This window comes from Tachypleus tridentatus, chromosome 6, assembly GCF_004210375.1.
Source record: "Tachypleus tridentatus isolate NWPU-2018 chromosome 6, ASM421037v1, whole genome shotgun sequence".
Lineage (NCBI taxonomy): Eukaryota > Metazoa > Arthropoda > Merostomata > Xiphosura > Limulidae > Tachypleus > Tachypleus tridentatus.
In genome coordinates, this window is record NC_134830.1 from 24,511,903 (window position 1) to 24,528,223 (window position 16,321).

The window sequence follows — 16,321 nt, forward strand, 5'->3', positions numbered from 1 at the left end:
TAGGATTCACTTCAGTATAATCTTCTATTCTTCAATAGACTCACTCACACTTTTCTTGTCTAGAGAACAAATACGTTAATAGATATCAAGCAGTCACTATAAGATATCCTCATCCATCATGTCACTGTATAACCCTCTTCCTCAACCATTTTCAAAAAGCCAATATAAGTAGCGACTCATAGATAATTTAATTCGGTCTCAGTACTTAGTTTTCACCTATATTAAATGTATAAGACAAATTAGGGTTAACGGATGCACTGTCTTGCACTTACTGTAAGTAATGTAATTTTGCCAAATATACGTCCAACTTAATAAGTCATCTTAGTCATTCAGCAGTACCTAAATACAACTGTAAGTACCCAAAAAACTTTACTAAGCAAATGTTATATAAGTAATTATTATTACCTTTGATGTATTTAGTTTCACTAATAAAACTGCTTTGATGGTTCTGGTTCAATATTCCTTCCTGGTCTTATATTTTGTAAGTGTAATTCATTTTTGTGTTTTGATCGACTTTCTCTCAAGCACTGTCTCGAAGTTTTTGAATAGAATAGTTTTCTTCTCAGGTTTCTTCCAACTCCCTAAACTTTCATTCAGGGTATCACTGATATCACTCTTTGATGTCTCTTCCCTTGAGCTCTTGTAGTGACTGAAGATGTCATGTCAATCTTTAATGTGTTTAGTTCCTCCAGGTTTATCCTTTATATTAGTAAAAATAATTATCATTCTGTATCTTTGCTGTTACAATACAAATTTTACATTTCGCCACCTATGACTAAACTGGCAATTACTTAGTTTAACTTCACTTTTTCACGTTTACTTTTACTAACTTACTTTAACTTAATCTTTTTTATTCAACTCTATATTTGCACGTATCTATAAGACGCGACAGAAAAATATAGAAATATGTAGCCCTATAATGACAACAATATTCACATAATGAAATAAATTTAGAAGATTCGAGTAAGATGACGTCAACAGTATTACAAAAGCCTAGTACAACAGTTAAATTGCATACACAATTGTACGGCTCGCATCGAGTTACGCAACAAAACCTATCACCCTCAAAATAATTACCCTTTAACACTTGCTATGAAAAGTAAACAACCATTAAGTATCAAATCACTTCAAAACAAATAACAACTCTTGAACTAAACAGTCTTGTACATCCAACAGAATTATAGCTCACTTTTTACACCAGAAACCCATTATGATGAAACTGATCTTATTTCCTTTTACTGTGGTAAAATAATAAATGAGGATTAGAAGTTACCAGATGCTCAGATGATGTAACTTCACAAGCTTCCTGCCACACTTCGAAACCTACGAAGATTTACATTACATGGACAAAACTACGTGGACACCCCTTCTAATTAGTATGTTCGGCTATTTCAGCCACACCCATTGTTAACAGATGCATAAAATCAAGCATACAGCATAGGCAAACATTGGCAGTAGAATGGGTCGTACTAAAGAGCTCAGTGACTTTCAACGTGGCACTGTCATAGGATGCCACCTTTCCAACAATCAGTTCATCAAATTTCTGTCCTTCTAGAGCTGCCCTGGTCAACTGTAAGTGCTGTTATTGTGAAGTGGAAATGTCTAGGAGCAACAACAGCTCAGCCACGAAGCAGTAGGCCACACAAGCTCACAGAACGGTACCGCCGGGTGCTAAAGCGCGTAGCGCGTTAAAATCGTCTGTCCACAGTTGCAACACTCACTACTGAGTTTCAAACTGCCTCTGAAAACGAGGTCAGGCCAAGAACTGTTCGTTGGGAGCTTCATAAAATGGGTTTCCATGGCCGAGCAGCCGTCACACAAGCCTAAGATCACAATTCGGAATGTTAAGCATCAGCTGGAGTACTATGAAACACATTGCCATTTGACACTGGAGCAGTGGAAACGCGTTCTCTGGAGTAATGAACCCACTTCACCGTCTGGCAGTCTGATGGACGAATCTGGGTTTTGCAGATGCCAGAGAACGTCACCTGCCTGAATGCATAGTGCCAACTATAAAGTTTTGTGGAGGAGGAATAATGGTCTGAGGCTGTTTATCATGGTTTGGGTTTGTCACTTTAGTTCCAGTGAAGGGAAACCTTAATGCTACAGCATACAATGGCATTCTAGAGAATTGTGTGTTTCCATCTTTGCGGCAGCAGTTTGGGGAAGACCCTTTTGTTTCAGCATGACAATGCCCTCGTGCACAAAGCGAGGTCCATAAAGACATGGTTTGCTGAGGCTGGTGTGGAAGAACTTGATTGGCCTGCACAGAGCCCTGATCTCAACCCCATCGAACACTTATGGAAGGAATTGTAACACCGTCTGCGAGCCAGGCCTTCTCACCCGACCTTACTAATGCTCTTGTGGCTGAATAGGAGCGAATCCCCGCAGAGATATTCCAAACTCTAGTGAAAAGCCTTCCCAGAAAAGTGGAGGCTAATATAGCAGCAAAGGGGAAACCAACTCCATATTAATGTCCATGATGTTGGAAAGAGATGTTCAACAAACACATATGGGTGTGATGGTCGGGTGTCCACACACTTTTGGCCATGTAGTATGTATGAGAAAAGATGCTGAGAAAGCGAAAATCACAACAATCCCATTCGAACACATACCTATTAAGTCCCCTACTTCAGCACCAATAAATTTTTGAATCTTTGCTCAGCTTGCGCATGGTCTTGTAAGCTGACGTACATGTACAATAGAAAGTTTGAGTAAAGTTGTGAAGAGTTACCAGTTGCCTTTGGTCTTCTTGAAGAAGCTTGCTAGAACAATGATTTGAGTGCCAGAGAATAATGCGTAATTGTGGACATCGGAATAAATTCGATGGACGATGAAGGAGGTAGTTTTAAAGGCAGCTGAGACTCTAAAACATCTTTTTTTTTATTAATTGAGGTTTACCTCTAACTGAGAAATCAGTTACGGTAAAATATATGTTGGCCAATTTGCGAAGTTGTTTCCAAAGTATGTTTACATTTCACTCGACTTGTATCAGCTAGTTCCTAAGTACATAATGTTTGATGATTGTACCAAACAATAACCATTACTTGATCACTCCAGTTATAACTTTACTGTGAACTGAAACTTTTCAAGAACGTGTCTGCTCTTTCATTAAAGGATTAACCACGCAAAATTAAGAGCTAATTTAATTTTCTAAAAAATAAAGTAAACAAAGTAATAACTTTTCTTATATTTGTAATCGGGAACTTTAATACCACTTTTTACTCAAAAGTAAAGATTGTGTCTTCGTGTCATAGCTTGGTCGTATTATCGAAAATTTGGTCCTGCCATAGTTTACTTTTTGGTTTTGCGAAGTCACATATTTTGTTTGTTTTGGAATTTCGCACAAAGCTACTCGAGGGCTATCTGTGCTAGCCGTCTCTAATTTAGCAGTGTAAGACTAGAGGGAAGGCAGCTAGTCATCACCACCCACCGCCAACTCTTGGGCTACTCTTTTACCAACGAAAAGTGGGATTGACTGTAACATTATAACGCCCCCACGGCTGGGAGGGCGAGCATGTTTGGCGCGACTCGGGCGCGAACCCGCGACCCTCAGATTACGAAGCGCACGCCTTAACGCGCTAGGCCATGCCAGGCCCACGAAGTCACATATACAGTTAATATTTATTGAACAAGGTGGATAGGTGTACTAAGTTTCCTTTCCTATTTTTAATTTATTTATATTAATATATATTATTTATATGGAACAGAGGCACTGAATATATATGTTTCGGCCCGGCATGGCCAAGCGTGTTAAAGCGTGCGACTCGTAATCTGAGGGTCGCGGGTTCGCATCCCCGTCGCGCCAAACATGCTCGCCCTTTCAGCCGTGGGGGCGTTATAATGTGACGGTCAATCCCACTATTTGTTGGTAAAAGAGTCGCCCAAGAGTTTGCGGTGAGTGGTGACGACTAGCTGCCTTCCCTTTAGTCTTACACTGCTAAATTAGGGACGGCTAGCACAGATAGCCTTCGAGTAGCTTTGTGCGAAATTCAAAAAACCAAAAAAAACAATATATGTTTTATTTTACTGCCGTAAAAATGTACTCGCAGCCTTGTTTTCTACTATTTCTAAACTGCATACATTTGCCTCCATTCTAATTACAAAAAGAATCGTAATTTGCCGTCAGATGCCAGTTTTGTGATATTTTTCCTGGCATTTCCATTAATTTAACCTTGAAACGTTCTGAAGGACAATCATTGTTTTATATCTCTAAATCGAGCCATGAAGGCATATTCACATTCCATTGTGAAAGGTTTGTTTGTTTTTTAATTTCGCTCAAAGCTACTCTAGGGCTATCTGCGCTAGCCGTTCTTAATTTAGCAGTGTAAGACTAAAGGGAAGGCAGCTAGTCGTCACCACCCACCGCAAACTCTTGGGCGACTCTTTTACCAACGAATAGTGGGATTGACCGTCACATTATAACGCCCCCACGGCTGAAAGGGCGAGCATGTTTGGCGCGACGGGGATGCGAACCCGCGATCCTCAGATTACGAGTATAACGCCTTAACCATGCCGGACCCCGTTGTGAAAGTATTAGTTGTATATGTCTCCCCATAAAATACTTTATATTGCTTGTCAAAAGTAAGTCTTACAAATACAGTTGTATCTGTATCATCAGTCAGTCATTGTAAGCATAAAACACTTTTTATAAAAAATCAAACACCTTAAGTAACATTCATCGTACATTTATTTGTTCATTTTCTGCGTTCACATAAATAAAATGAATACGAACATATTATACCTGCCTTATTTTTTAAAATTTATTTTCAGATCACTGTTATAGTGTGGTTTTCAAATCTGTGGTATGAATAAATATAAGTTTCATTTCGGGCTTTTCTTTATGATTCCAGACGTTTAACTTGCTTTCTTATGGAATCTATAAGTTCATATTAGGACACATTTTGATAATATTGTTTTGTATGAAATACATTCAATAAACTCTAGCTTTTAATATTTTGCTTTCATAGGCCTTTATAGAAATAGTTATAAGTACCAATAAAACAGGAATGATGAATGGACTTTATAGAAATAGTTACAAGTACCAATAAAACAGGAGTGATGAGTGGACTTTATAGAAATAGGTATAAGTACCAATAAAACAGGAGTGATGAATGGACTTTATAGAAATAGTTATAAGTACCAGTAAAACAGGAGTGATAAATGGACTTTATAGAAATAGTTATAAGTACCAATAAAACAGGAGTGATAAATGGACTTTATAGAAATAGTTATAAGTACCAATAAAACAGGAGTGATGAATGGACTTTATAGAAATAGTTATAAGTACCAATAAAACAGGAGTGATGAATGGACTTTATAGAAATAGTTACAAGTACCAATAGAACAGGAATGATGAATGGACTTTATAGAAATAGTTACAAGTACCAATAAAACAGGAGTGATGAATGGACTTTATAGAAATAGGTATAAGTACCAATAAAACAGGAGTGATGAATGGACTTTATAGAAATAGTTATAAGTACCAATAAAACAGGAGTGATAAATGGACTTTATAGAAATAGTTATAAGTACCAATAAAACAGCAGTGATAAATGGACTTTATAGAAATAGTTATAAGTACCAATAAAACAGGAGTGATGAATGGACTTTATAGAAATAGTTATAAGTACCAATAAAACAGGAATGATGAATGGACTTTATAGAAATAGTTACAAGTACCAATAAAACAGGAATGATGAATGGACTTTATAGAAATAGTTATAAGTACCAATAAAACAGGAGTGATGAATGGACTTTATAGAATTAGTTACAAGTACCAATAAAACAGGAGTGATGAATGGACTTTATAGAAATAGTTACAAGTACCAATAAAACAAGAATGATGAATGGACATTATAGAAATAGTTACAAGTACCAATAAAACAGGAATGATGAATGGACTTTATAGAAATAGTTATAAGTACCAATAAAACAGGAGTGATGAATGGACTTTATAGAAATAGTTATAAGTACCAATAAAACAGGAGTGATAAATGGACTTTATAGAAATAGTTATAAGTACCAATAAAACAGGAGTGATGAATGGACTTTATAGAAATAGTTATAAGTACCAATAAAACAGGAATGATGAATGGATTGTATAGAAATAGTTATAAGTACCAATAAAACAGGAGTGATGAATGGACTTTATAGAAATAGTTACAAGTACCAATAAAACAGGAATGATGAATGGACTTTATAGAAATAGTTATAAGTACCAATAAAACAGGAATGATGAATGGACTTTATAGAAATAGTTATAAGTACCAATAAAACAGGAGTGATGAATGGACTTTATAGAAATAGTTATAAGTACCAATAAAACAGGAGTGATAAATGGACTTTATAGAAATAGTTATAAGTACCAATAAAACAGGAGTGATGAATGGACTTTATAGAAATAGTTATAAGTACCAATAAAACAGGAATGATGAATGGACTTTATAGAAATAGTTACAAGTACCAATAAAACAAGAATGATGAATGGACTTTATAGAAATAGGTATAAGTACCAATAAAACAGGAGTGATGAATGGACTTTATAGAAATAGTTATAAGTACCAATAAAACAGGAGTGATAAATGGACTTTATAGAAATAGTTATAAGTACCAATAAAACAGCAGTGATAAATGGACTTTATAGAAATAGTTATAAGTACCAATAAAACAGGAGTGATGAATGGACTTTATAGAAATAGTTATAAGTACCAATAAAACAGGAATGATGAATGGACTTTATAGAAATAGTTACAAGTACCAATAAAACAGGAATGATGAATGGACTTTATAGAAATAGTTATAAGTACCAATAAAACAGGAGTGATGAATGGACTTTATAGAAATAGTTACAAGTACCAATAAAACAGGAGTGATGAATGGACTTTATAGAAATAGTTACAAGTACCAATAAAACAAGAATGATGAATGGACATTATAGAAATAGTTACAAGTACCAATAAAACAGGAGTGATAAATGGACTTTATAGAAATAGTTATAAGTACCAATAAAACAGGAGTGATGAATGGACTTTATAGAAATAGTTATAAGTACCAATAAAACAGGAATGATGAATGGATTGTATAGAAATAGTTATAAGTACCAATAAAACAGGAGTGATGAATGGACTTTATAGAAATAGTTACAAGTACCAATAAAACAGGAGTGATGAATGGACTTTATAGAAATAGTTATAAGTACCAGTAAAACAGGAGTGATAAATGGACTTTATAGAAATAGTTATAAGTACCAATAAAACAGGAGTGATAAATGGACTTTATAGAAATAGTTATAAGTACCAATAAAACAGGAGTGATGAATGGACTTTATAGAAATAGTTATAAGTACCAATAAAACAGGAGTGATGAATGGACTTTATAGAAATAGTTACAAGTACCAATAGAACAGGAATGATGAATGGACTTTATAGAAATAGTTACAAGTACCAATAAAACAGGAGTGATGAATGGACTTTATAGAAATAGTTATAAGTACCAATAAAACAGGAGTGATGAATGGACTTTATAGAAATAGTTATAAGTACCAATAAAACAGGAGTGATAAATGGACTTTATAGAAATAGTTATAAGTACCAATAAAACAGCAGTGATAAATGGACTTTATAGAAATAGTTATAAGTACCAATAAAACAGGAGTGATGAATGGACTTTATAGAAATAGTTATAAGTACCAATAAAACAGGAATGATGAATGGACTTTATAGAAATAGTTACAAGTACCAATAAAACAGGAATGATGAATGGACTTTATAGAAATAGTTATAAGTACCAATAAAACAGGAGTGATGAATGGACTTTATAGAATTAGTTACAAGTACCAATAAAACAGGAGTGATGAATGGACTTTATAGAAATAGTTACAAGTACCAATAAAACAAGAATGATGAATGGACATTATAGAAATAGTTACAAGTACCAATAAAACAGGAATGATGAATGGACTTTATAGAAATAGTTATAAGTACCAATAAAACAGGAGTGATGAATGGACTTTATAGAAATAGTTATAAGTACCAATAAAACAGGAGTGATAAATGGACTTTATAGAAATAGTTATAAGTACCAATAAAACAGGAGTGATGAATGGACTTTATAGAAATAGTTATAAGTACCAATAAAACAGGAATGATGAATGGATTGTATAGAAATAGTTATAAGTACCAATAAAACAGGAGTGATGAATGGACTTTATAGAAATAGTTACAAGTACCAATAAAACAGGAATGATGAATGGACTTTATAGAAATAGTTATAAGTACCAATAAAACAGGAATGATGAATGGACTTTATAGAAATAGTTATAAGTACCAATAAAACAGGAGTGATGAATGGACTTTATAGAAATAGTTATAAGTACCAATAAAACAGGAGTGATAAATGGACTTTATAGAAATAGTTATAAGTACCAATAAAACAGGAGTGATGAATGGACTTTATAGAAATAGTTATAAGTACCAATAAAACAGGAATGATGAATGGACTTTATAGAAATAGTTACAAGTACCAATAAAACAAGAATGATGAATGGACTTTATAGAAATAGTTATAAGTACCAATAAAACAGGAGTGATGAATGGACTTTATAGAAATAGTTATAAGTACCAATAAAACAGGAGTGATAAATGGACTTTATAGAAATAGTTATAAGTACCAATAAAACAGGAGTGATGAATGGACTTTATAGAAATAGTTACAAGTACCAATAAAACAGGAATGATGAATGGACTTTATAGAAATAGTTATAAGTACCAATAAAACAGGAATGATGAATGGACTTTATAGAAATAGTTATAAGTACCAATAAAACAGGAGTGATGAATGGACTTTATAGAAATAGTTACAAGTACCAATAAAACAGGAGTGATGAATGGACTTTATAGAAATAGTTACAAGTACCAATAAAACAGGAATGATGAATGGACTTTTTATTTTGTAAATTACAAATAGTGTATGATGACATACAATAACATCAAATCTGTTATAACAGTTTTTCAAACTTGTTACAAAACTCGCTAAAGTATAACGGAATAAAATGAACAAAAGTTTACATTAAAATAATTGTGTTAGTAATATGAACATAAATCTAACTGTTTAATGGAAGAGACAAACATCTCATGATTTCCCTTGTTTTAAGGTTGTTAATTTGAAATTTTTTTTTTTTTTTATAGAACCAAACCACAAAAGCTGCACTTCAAGTCAACAACCTTACGCCTGGTATTACGTATCAGCTTTTTGTGAAAGCAGGAAACCATTATGGAATTAGTGATAAAACAAAGCCTGTTAAATTCACTGTCTCTGGTATGTATTAAACTAAAATATGACTAACATTCATGGTAATTTGTACATGTTTATTACCTACAGTATAATGTTAAAAGTTTACTATACCGTTTCACTTATGAGGTTAAGTTTTAAATATTGTCACTAATGGGTGAAGGATACACATATAATTTCTTTATATGCACATTGGAAAGTTCATTACATTATTGTGTTAATGTGTGCTTGCTATATATCCACTCTACTACACATTTTCTCTGTGTATTTATTGAGAAAGGGGTGTATATACGAGTGTTTTAATTTTTGCGTGGGTGTGTGTTCTCTTATAGCAAAGCCACATCGGGCTATCTGCTGAGTCCACCAAGGGGAATCGAAACCCTGATTTTAGCTTTGTAAATCTGTAGACCTACCGTTGTACCAGCGAGTAACATAACGTTTGTGTTTTAATGGAACAGTTTATGTTATACGTTGTATAGATCTTTTCCACTGATGCAGTACAAACTAAAGCGTGTTTCACAGATTCTGGTAAACATACTAGCTTGCATTAAATGCACGTTTTTGACATATTCGAATAAGTTTACGATTTTTTCCTCCATGTATAGAGTATAATAAAGTCTACTTTGTACTGTATTCCCTCAATAAAAGGCTTAAGTGTTAGCGTATGAAGATAATTTCGATGTGACTGTGTGGTTTTTTAGAAAATGTTTTTTGTTAACAATCAATATAATTCTGATATTCTTGAAACACGTGTATAATTACAACTAAGATACCCTCTGTTCTATCTCACCCCATAAGCGTTGTACGATAACTTTTTGTGTTTGTTTCTGAATTTCGCGCAAAGCTACACGAGGGCGAACTGTGTTAGCCGTCCCTAATTTAACAGTGTAAGACTAGAGGAAAGGCAGCTAGTCATCACCACCCACCTACGACTCTTGGGCTACTCTTTTACCAACGAACAGTTGCATTGACTGTCACTTTATAACGCCCCCACGGCTGAAAGGGTGAGTATGTTTGGTGTGGCGGGGAATCGAACCCGCGACCCTCAGATTACAAGTCGAGTGCCTTAACCACCTGGAAGAAAAGAAAAGGGAGATACTTAAACATTATGTAGTTTAATATTCCACTTTATTATATTTAAAGATTAAAAGAATTTCAGAAGATGTTTTTTTTCTGTTAGTCTGACAATGTAATGAAGTCGATTTGGACGAAATATCTTACGATTTCACGAAATGTTGCGCGGCCTATCATAAGTTCATTAAATGGAGTACAGAAAATATGAGTATGCTTTCTTACAGCAAAGGCCACATCGGGCTATCTGCTAAGTCCACCGAGTGAAATCGAACCCCTGATTTTAGCGTTGTAACTCCGTAGAGTTATCGCCGTATCAGCAGGAGACCTGAAAAAGTATAAATGAACACATAAAGTTTGGTGTGGTTTATCTTGGCGTCTATGACTCGGTATTGATTTCTCCATGTAAACAGCTTTATGTTAATGCATATGTAACTGTACTGATTTGTACAATCAGTGATGAAAAAACTAATTTAATGTAAACAGAGTAAGCCCTTTACTGCTTATTGCCTATTTTACTTAGCCGGGGCCGTCTACAAAGAGTGGAGTACTTTATATTAAAATTAATTAGAATATGTAAGACAGTAAGTTGCATGATAAGAACCACAGGTGATATAAAGTTGAAACGAAAAGTATCGAACTACATTTTGACATTTGAGATTTTCGGAGGTTGTGTGATGCCACGGAAAATTTATAATTTCTTTGTGAAAGATATATAATAGTCTTTCCCGACACAAACTAGTAATACGTTCAGATTGTATTGTGTTCAGATAGTGGACTTAGAATTGTAAGATGGAAATATTCTTTGTATTTAATGGTTTTGCATAACAAAGGAATTTGGTTTGGTTTGTTTTTAATTTCGCGCAAAGCTACTCGAGGGCTATCTGCGCCAGCCATCCCTAATTTAGCAGTGTAAGACTAGAAGGAAGGCAGCTAGTCATCACCACCCACCGCCAACTCTTGGGATACTCTTTTACCAATGAATAGTGGGATTGACCGTTACATTATAATGACCTCACTGCTGAAAGGGCGAGCATATTTGGTGTGACAGGGATTCGAACTCGCGACCTTCATATTACGAGTCGAACACCATAACCATCTAACCATGTTGGGCCTAAATGGAATGTGAATCAACATTAGGCACCAGAAAGATACATGGAACAAATCATGGTGAGCAAAGTGCGACGTGTCGTAACTGGTGGGAATATACGAATATAAAGGGTAGTGACAAAGGCCGACCACGAGCCGAGCCCCAAACAACAGTATGCAATATAATCAAAAAGAGACTTCTGTAAAAACGTTACAAGTCGCTAATACGCAAGTTATTTTCGCGACGTATCTGTCAGTCATCGCTTACCTCAGGAAATTAAAGACTTGCTGGTTAACTCGCCTCTTTAAACCGTCGTTCTTGTACGTTGAATAGATTATAGAAATTTTGCAAGGAGGAACAGTTTGACTTGAACATAACAACCTTACAAAAGAGTATCTTGGAGTTGAAACTGGATTGCAGATCTTATCGTAAAATAGAGCATGACCGACCAGGAATTTTAACGATATAGTGAAGTTAAAAAATATGTTTCATATGACGTCCTCAGCCATTGTGTTCACATAATATGTGTGCTACAAAACATGTTAATTTTAACGACGTAATTTATTCTTTAAACCACATTTTGTATTTCTAATACAACTTATTGTGTTTTTTTTTTTTTTTAAACAATGCACGTTGAACAGCTTATTAATTATTCTTATGCAGAAATGTAATTGTGCTATATACTAAACTTATGATGGCATATACCTATAAGTCATTTTTAACTTACTAAACTTTTCCAGTTTATTTTCTTCTAACGTTTATTATAAGCTCATTTAAAGTAAATACTAGCATTTACAGAATGACTTAAAACATATCTTTCTGGTTCTGATGCGAAGCAAAAATATAAAGAAAACATCATATAACAAAATATGGTAAAACAACTAGCAGGCTCGGCATGGCCATGTGGTTAAGGCACTCAACTCGTAATCTGACCATCGCGGGCTCGAATCCCCGTCACACAAAACATGCTCGCCTTTTCAGCTGTGGGGGCGTTATAAAGTAACTGTCAATCCCACTATTTGTTGGTAAAAGAGTAGCCCAAGAGATGGCGGTGGGTGGTGATGACTAGCTGCCTTCCCTCTAGTCTTACACTCCTAACTTAGGAACGGCTGGCACAGATAGCCCTCCAGTAATTTTACGCGAAATTAAAACAAACCAAATATTAGCAACATTTGAGTGAGATTTAATTTTAGGTTTAATTATAAATAATTACTTACTCAGTAAATGCGTACAATTTATTTTTACCAACGTGTGTATGTATGATAGAGAGATACGTCAGTATCGTTCGAAATTGAGCTGGTATGGTTTCCTTTTCTAAGTTCTACAGAAAGAATAATACAATGGTTAGTACTTTGAGTAGTGTTTAAATTTTCGTCAGATATTGTAACGTATATTTGTAGCAGCAAAGGAAAATATTTAGTTACTTATGTGAACACTTCTTTTTTACAGATGATCCAACTTTCTTGAAACATTCAGATGGTAAGTCCAATAAAGCATTATGATAACTATAGTTTATGATGTTTCAATTAGCAAAATACAACCAAATGTAAAGTAACCCTGCTGTTAATATACATTGGTGAATTATCCACTTTTCACCACAGAAACAGCCACTAAACAAAAAGCCTTCAATCTATCAGTAATGATACAGTCTCTCCTTGTCTTTACAAAAAGCTTTCAATCTATCAGTAATGATACAGTCTCTCCTTGTCTTTACAAAAGCTTTCAATCTGTCAGTAATGATACAGTCTCTCCTTGTCTTTACAAAAAGCTTTCAATCTGTCAGTAATGGTACAGTCTCTCCTTGTCTTTACAAAAGCTTTCAATCTATCAGTAATGGTACAGTCTCTCCTTGTCTTTACAGAAAGCTTTCAATCTATCAGTAATGGTACAGTCTCTCCTTGTCTTTACAGAAAGCCTTCAATCTATCAGTAACGATACAGTCTCTCCTTGTCTTTACAGAAAGCTTTCAATCTATCAGTAATGATACAGTCTCTCCTTGTCTTTGCAGCTGCAGCAGACATCGCTGTGAAAGTAGTTAGTTCTATTGTGGCAGTTGCATTCGTAATTCTATTAACGGCAGGTGGAGTCTGTGTTTGGAGACGGAATAAAAAACGGGCATCTACTGGAGTGTCTTTTGAAAATCCAACATTTCTGAAAGATAGCATCTCTCTACAGGTAGAATATGATTCATCACTTTCAATCATTATATGTTCAAATATAGTTATCTTCTAAGCGTAAATTACTTGAAACTAATGCTTCTTCAAATACTTACGAAGAAATCGGTGTAATATCATGCTTTAGGAATTTAACAACATATGACTTTAAATGATATCTGTATTTCACAACAATTTAGTTGTGCTCCTATATCAAAGGACTGTAGTAAAGAAACATACATACATTTTTATGTGTAGAATACAGGTATGTTGCTTACAACTTAATACAAATTGACGTTTTTAAAAAACCTTGACATTAGAGCTGAAACGTTGGTTATAAGTTAAAAAAAAATATGTCCGTTTTTGTACTGTAGTCCTTTGATAAAACTGTAAGCTTTGCAGCAAAACTTTAAAAAGAAACAAAGGTTTATTTCAACTGCAGTCACAGGTTACACTGTGACTTCAACATCTTTATTTGTAATTAAACACAAATATAGAATAGGTTGTCTGTGATCTGCCTACCACGGATATCGAAACTGGTTTCCAGTGTTACAAGTATGCTGACATGCCACTGCGCCGTTAGGTGGCACTTCAGTATGTCAAAGATACTTGATTTTGCCTTATTACAAACGGAGAAATGAGATAATTTTTACTGAATAAATATCATAACAACTTCAAAACTGTTATTTGTTAAAATTTAGAATATAGTACACGGAAGAATTATGTGCACGCTTGAAAACGTTATATAGTACAAAGTGAATCTGAAAAAAAAAACTAGGCGCATTTAACATAACCGTAGTTTTAAAACTAATAGTTTAGGAAAAACTCATCTTCACTCGAAGTACAACGGGAGGCATTAGTTTGTCAGCTTAAGCAGAAAGCGGAACAATGGACCATCCCGAGTCGAAATCCTGAATGGTGTTCATGAACCCTCATTTATAACGTTTGGTCAACGACGGTGTGGAGGTTGTGAGAGGGGGTCATTGGTCTATTTTTAATTCTAATGAAGTTTCAAGCAAAACTGTTGTCATAGTATTTAGAAGATTTGAAGAAACGTTTGAACATGGTTTACGATGTGGCTTGAAACTCATTGCTTGGTTGTGTAAGGTATAACAGTATTTGAAGGAACCTAAAACTAGAGGTTCAAGTGGAACTGTTGTTATAAGTAGTCATAATACATTATAGCTTTGTAATATTAAGAAAAAAATGAGCTGAATGAAACTGTCATAAAATATTCCTCAAATCTTGTCAGATGCATAATTATGACGTATTTTACCTCTAGGGTCATAATTATTCTAAATATCACAAGATAAAATCAATGCAAATTAATTATCAGGCGTGATCTTCAAACTTTCATCGAGAAATGTGTTAATTTCGCCTCTGTTGATGAAAATATAATTTTGAAATCTATTATCTCACAATATTATATATTTTCAAATGTGTTTTTCTTTGTGTATCTTTATGATTTAGGACCATTTCACCTTTCATAAAACGTTTCAGTACAATTTATATATCCAGTTACGGATAATTCAATTATTGTTCACTATGTTGGTGTGATTTTCAGAACACAATGCCACCGACAAATGAAGCAGGAGTTGACAAAATCGGTGAACTTGGTAGTGGACAGTCAGACAACAGTGAAAGTCAAGTGAACAACACCCGAGCTATTTCTAATCTGTATGAAGAACCCAAACACATATGAGAAGTAATTATACAACTTAATAATAATAATAACCGTTTGGAGACTCCTAAATAAGTTCTGCTATCTTTTAATTTCTCGTTTTAACTAAGACATATCTCGGAGTAACCTAAAGGTTGGCAAGTTATTCAAGAAGTTTTCCAGTGGAGAAGAAGCGATTATTTCTCCAACACATTGAAGTAGCGGATATTCATCAAACATACCAAGAAGTTTGTGAATTTTATTATATTTCATGGTATACAACGGAATGTGGTTAAAACGTTGGAACTGTAAAATGTTTCCATGTTGAGATATAATACTTGAAAATGGTGTAGGGTTCAAGGGTAAGAAAACAATATGAAACTCAGCATCACGTATTTGACTTTTTTAAAAATTATCTAAATGAAAAGTGAATTGATTATATACATTAATGTTTGTTTTTATATTAACTTGAAAATTATTGAATGTAATTTACTAATTAACTCTGACCACTCAGTCTTCACACGAGTAAAAGTTTTCGAAAACTCGTAGGTCAGTATCGCATGCGTAAGTGCCACAAAGTTGTTATTTGTGAGAAAAACTGATTACATAATATCACATCATGGAGGTAATAAACAATTAATTACAGGTAATATATCGAAAATTATGCAACGAAAACGTTTTCTCCAAAATTTGCATAAAAGTGTTATTACTGAAGCACAATAAAGAGTGAATATACCTAGAATTTTGTGCTTGTTGATTTGTATTGATTTCGAGTAACAAGTCTTCATGAGAATACACTACATATACAATTGTGTTAAAAGTTACTTCACTGAAAAAATACTGGTTATACTAACTATAAATATAACTAACCGAGAATGTGATTCTCCAAATAAATCGAACTAGGAATGACACATGATGTTTTATTAAGTCAGCCATTAGCACTGTCTGTTGCTAATCGTTGTTATTACAAATCATAGTTAACAAAGAAAACTAGTCAAATATTATAGTTATTCTATTATATTATTAAATATTGTAAATGTAAAAGGGACGAATGGG

The 16,321-nt window shown here is 34.1% G+C and overlaps 1 protein-coding gene across 3 annotated transcripts in view; it reads left to right on the forward strand.

The window, feature by feature from the left end:
* Positions 1–16,007, forward strand: part of LOC143252107 (Ig-like and fibronectin type-III domain-containing protein 2) — a 163,909-nt gene extending 147,902 nt beyond the window's left edge. For all 3 annotated transcript variants that reach the window (XM_076503754.1, XM_076503752.1, XM_076503753.1), the window contains exons 24-27: positions 9,189–9,318; positions 12,902–12,931; positions 13,461–13,627; positions 15,170–16,007. In XM_076503754.1, coding sequence (XP_076359869.1) covers positions 9,189–9,318; positions 12,902–12,931; positions 13,461–13,627; positions 15,170–15,307 — 465 coding nt within the window. In that variant the 3' untranslated portion in view covers positions 15,308–16,007. The remainder of the gene's footprint in view (positions 1–9,188; positions 9,319–12,901; positions 12,932–13,460; positions 13,628–15,169) is intronic.
* Positions 16,008–16,321: the final 314 nt, after the last annotated feature.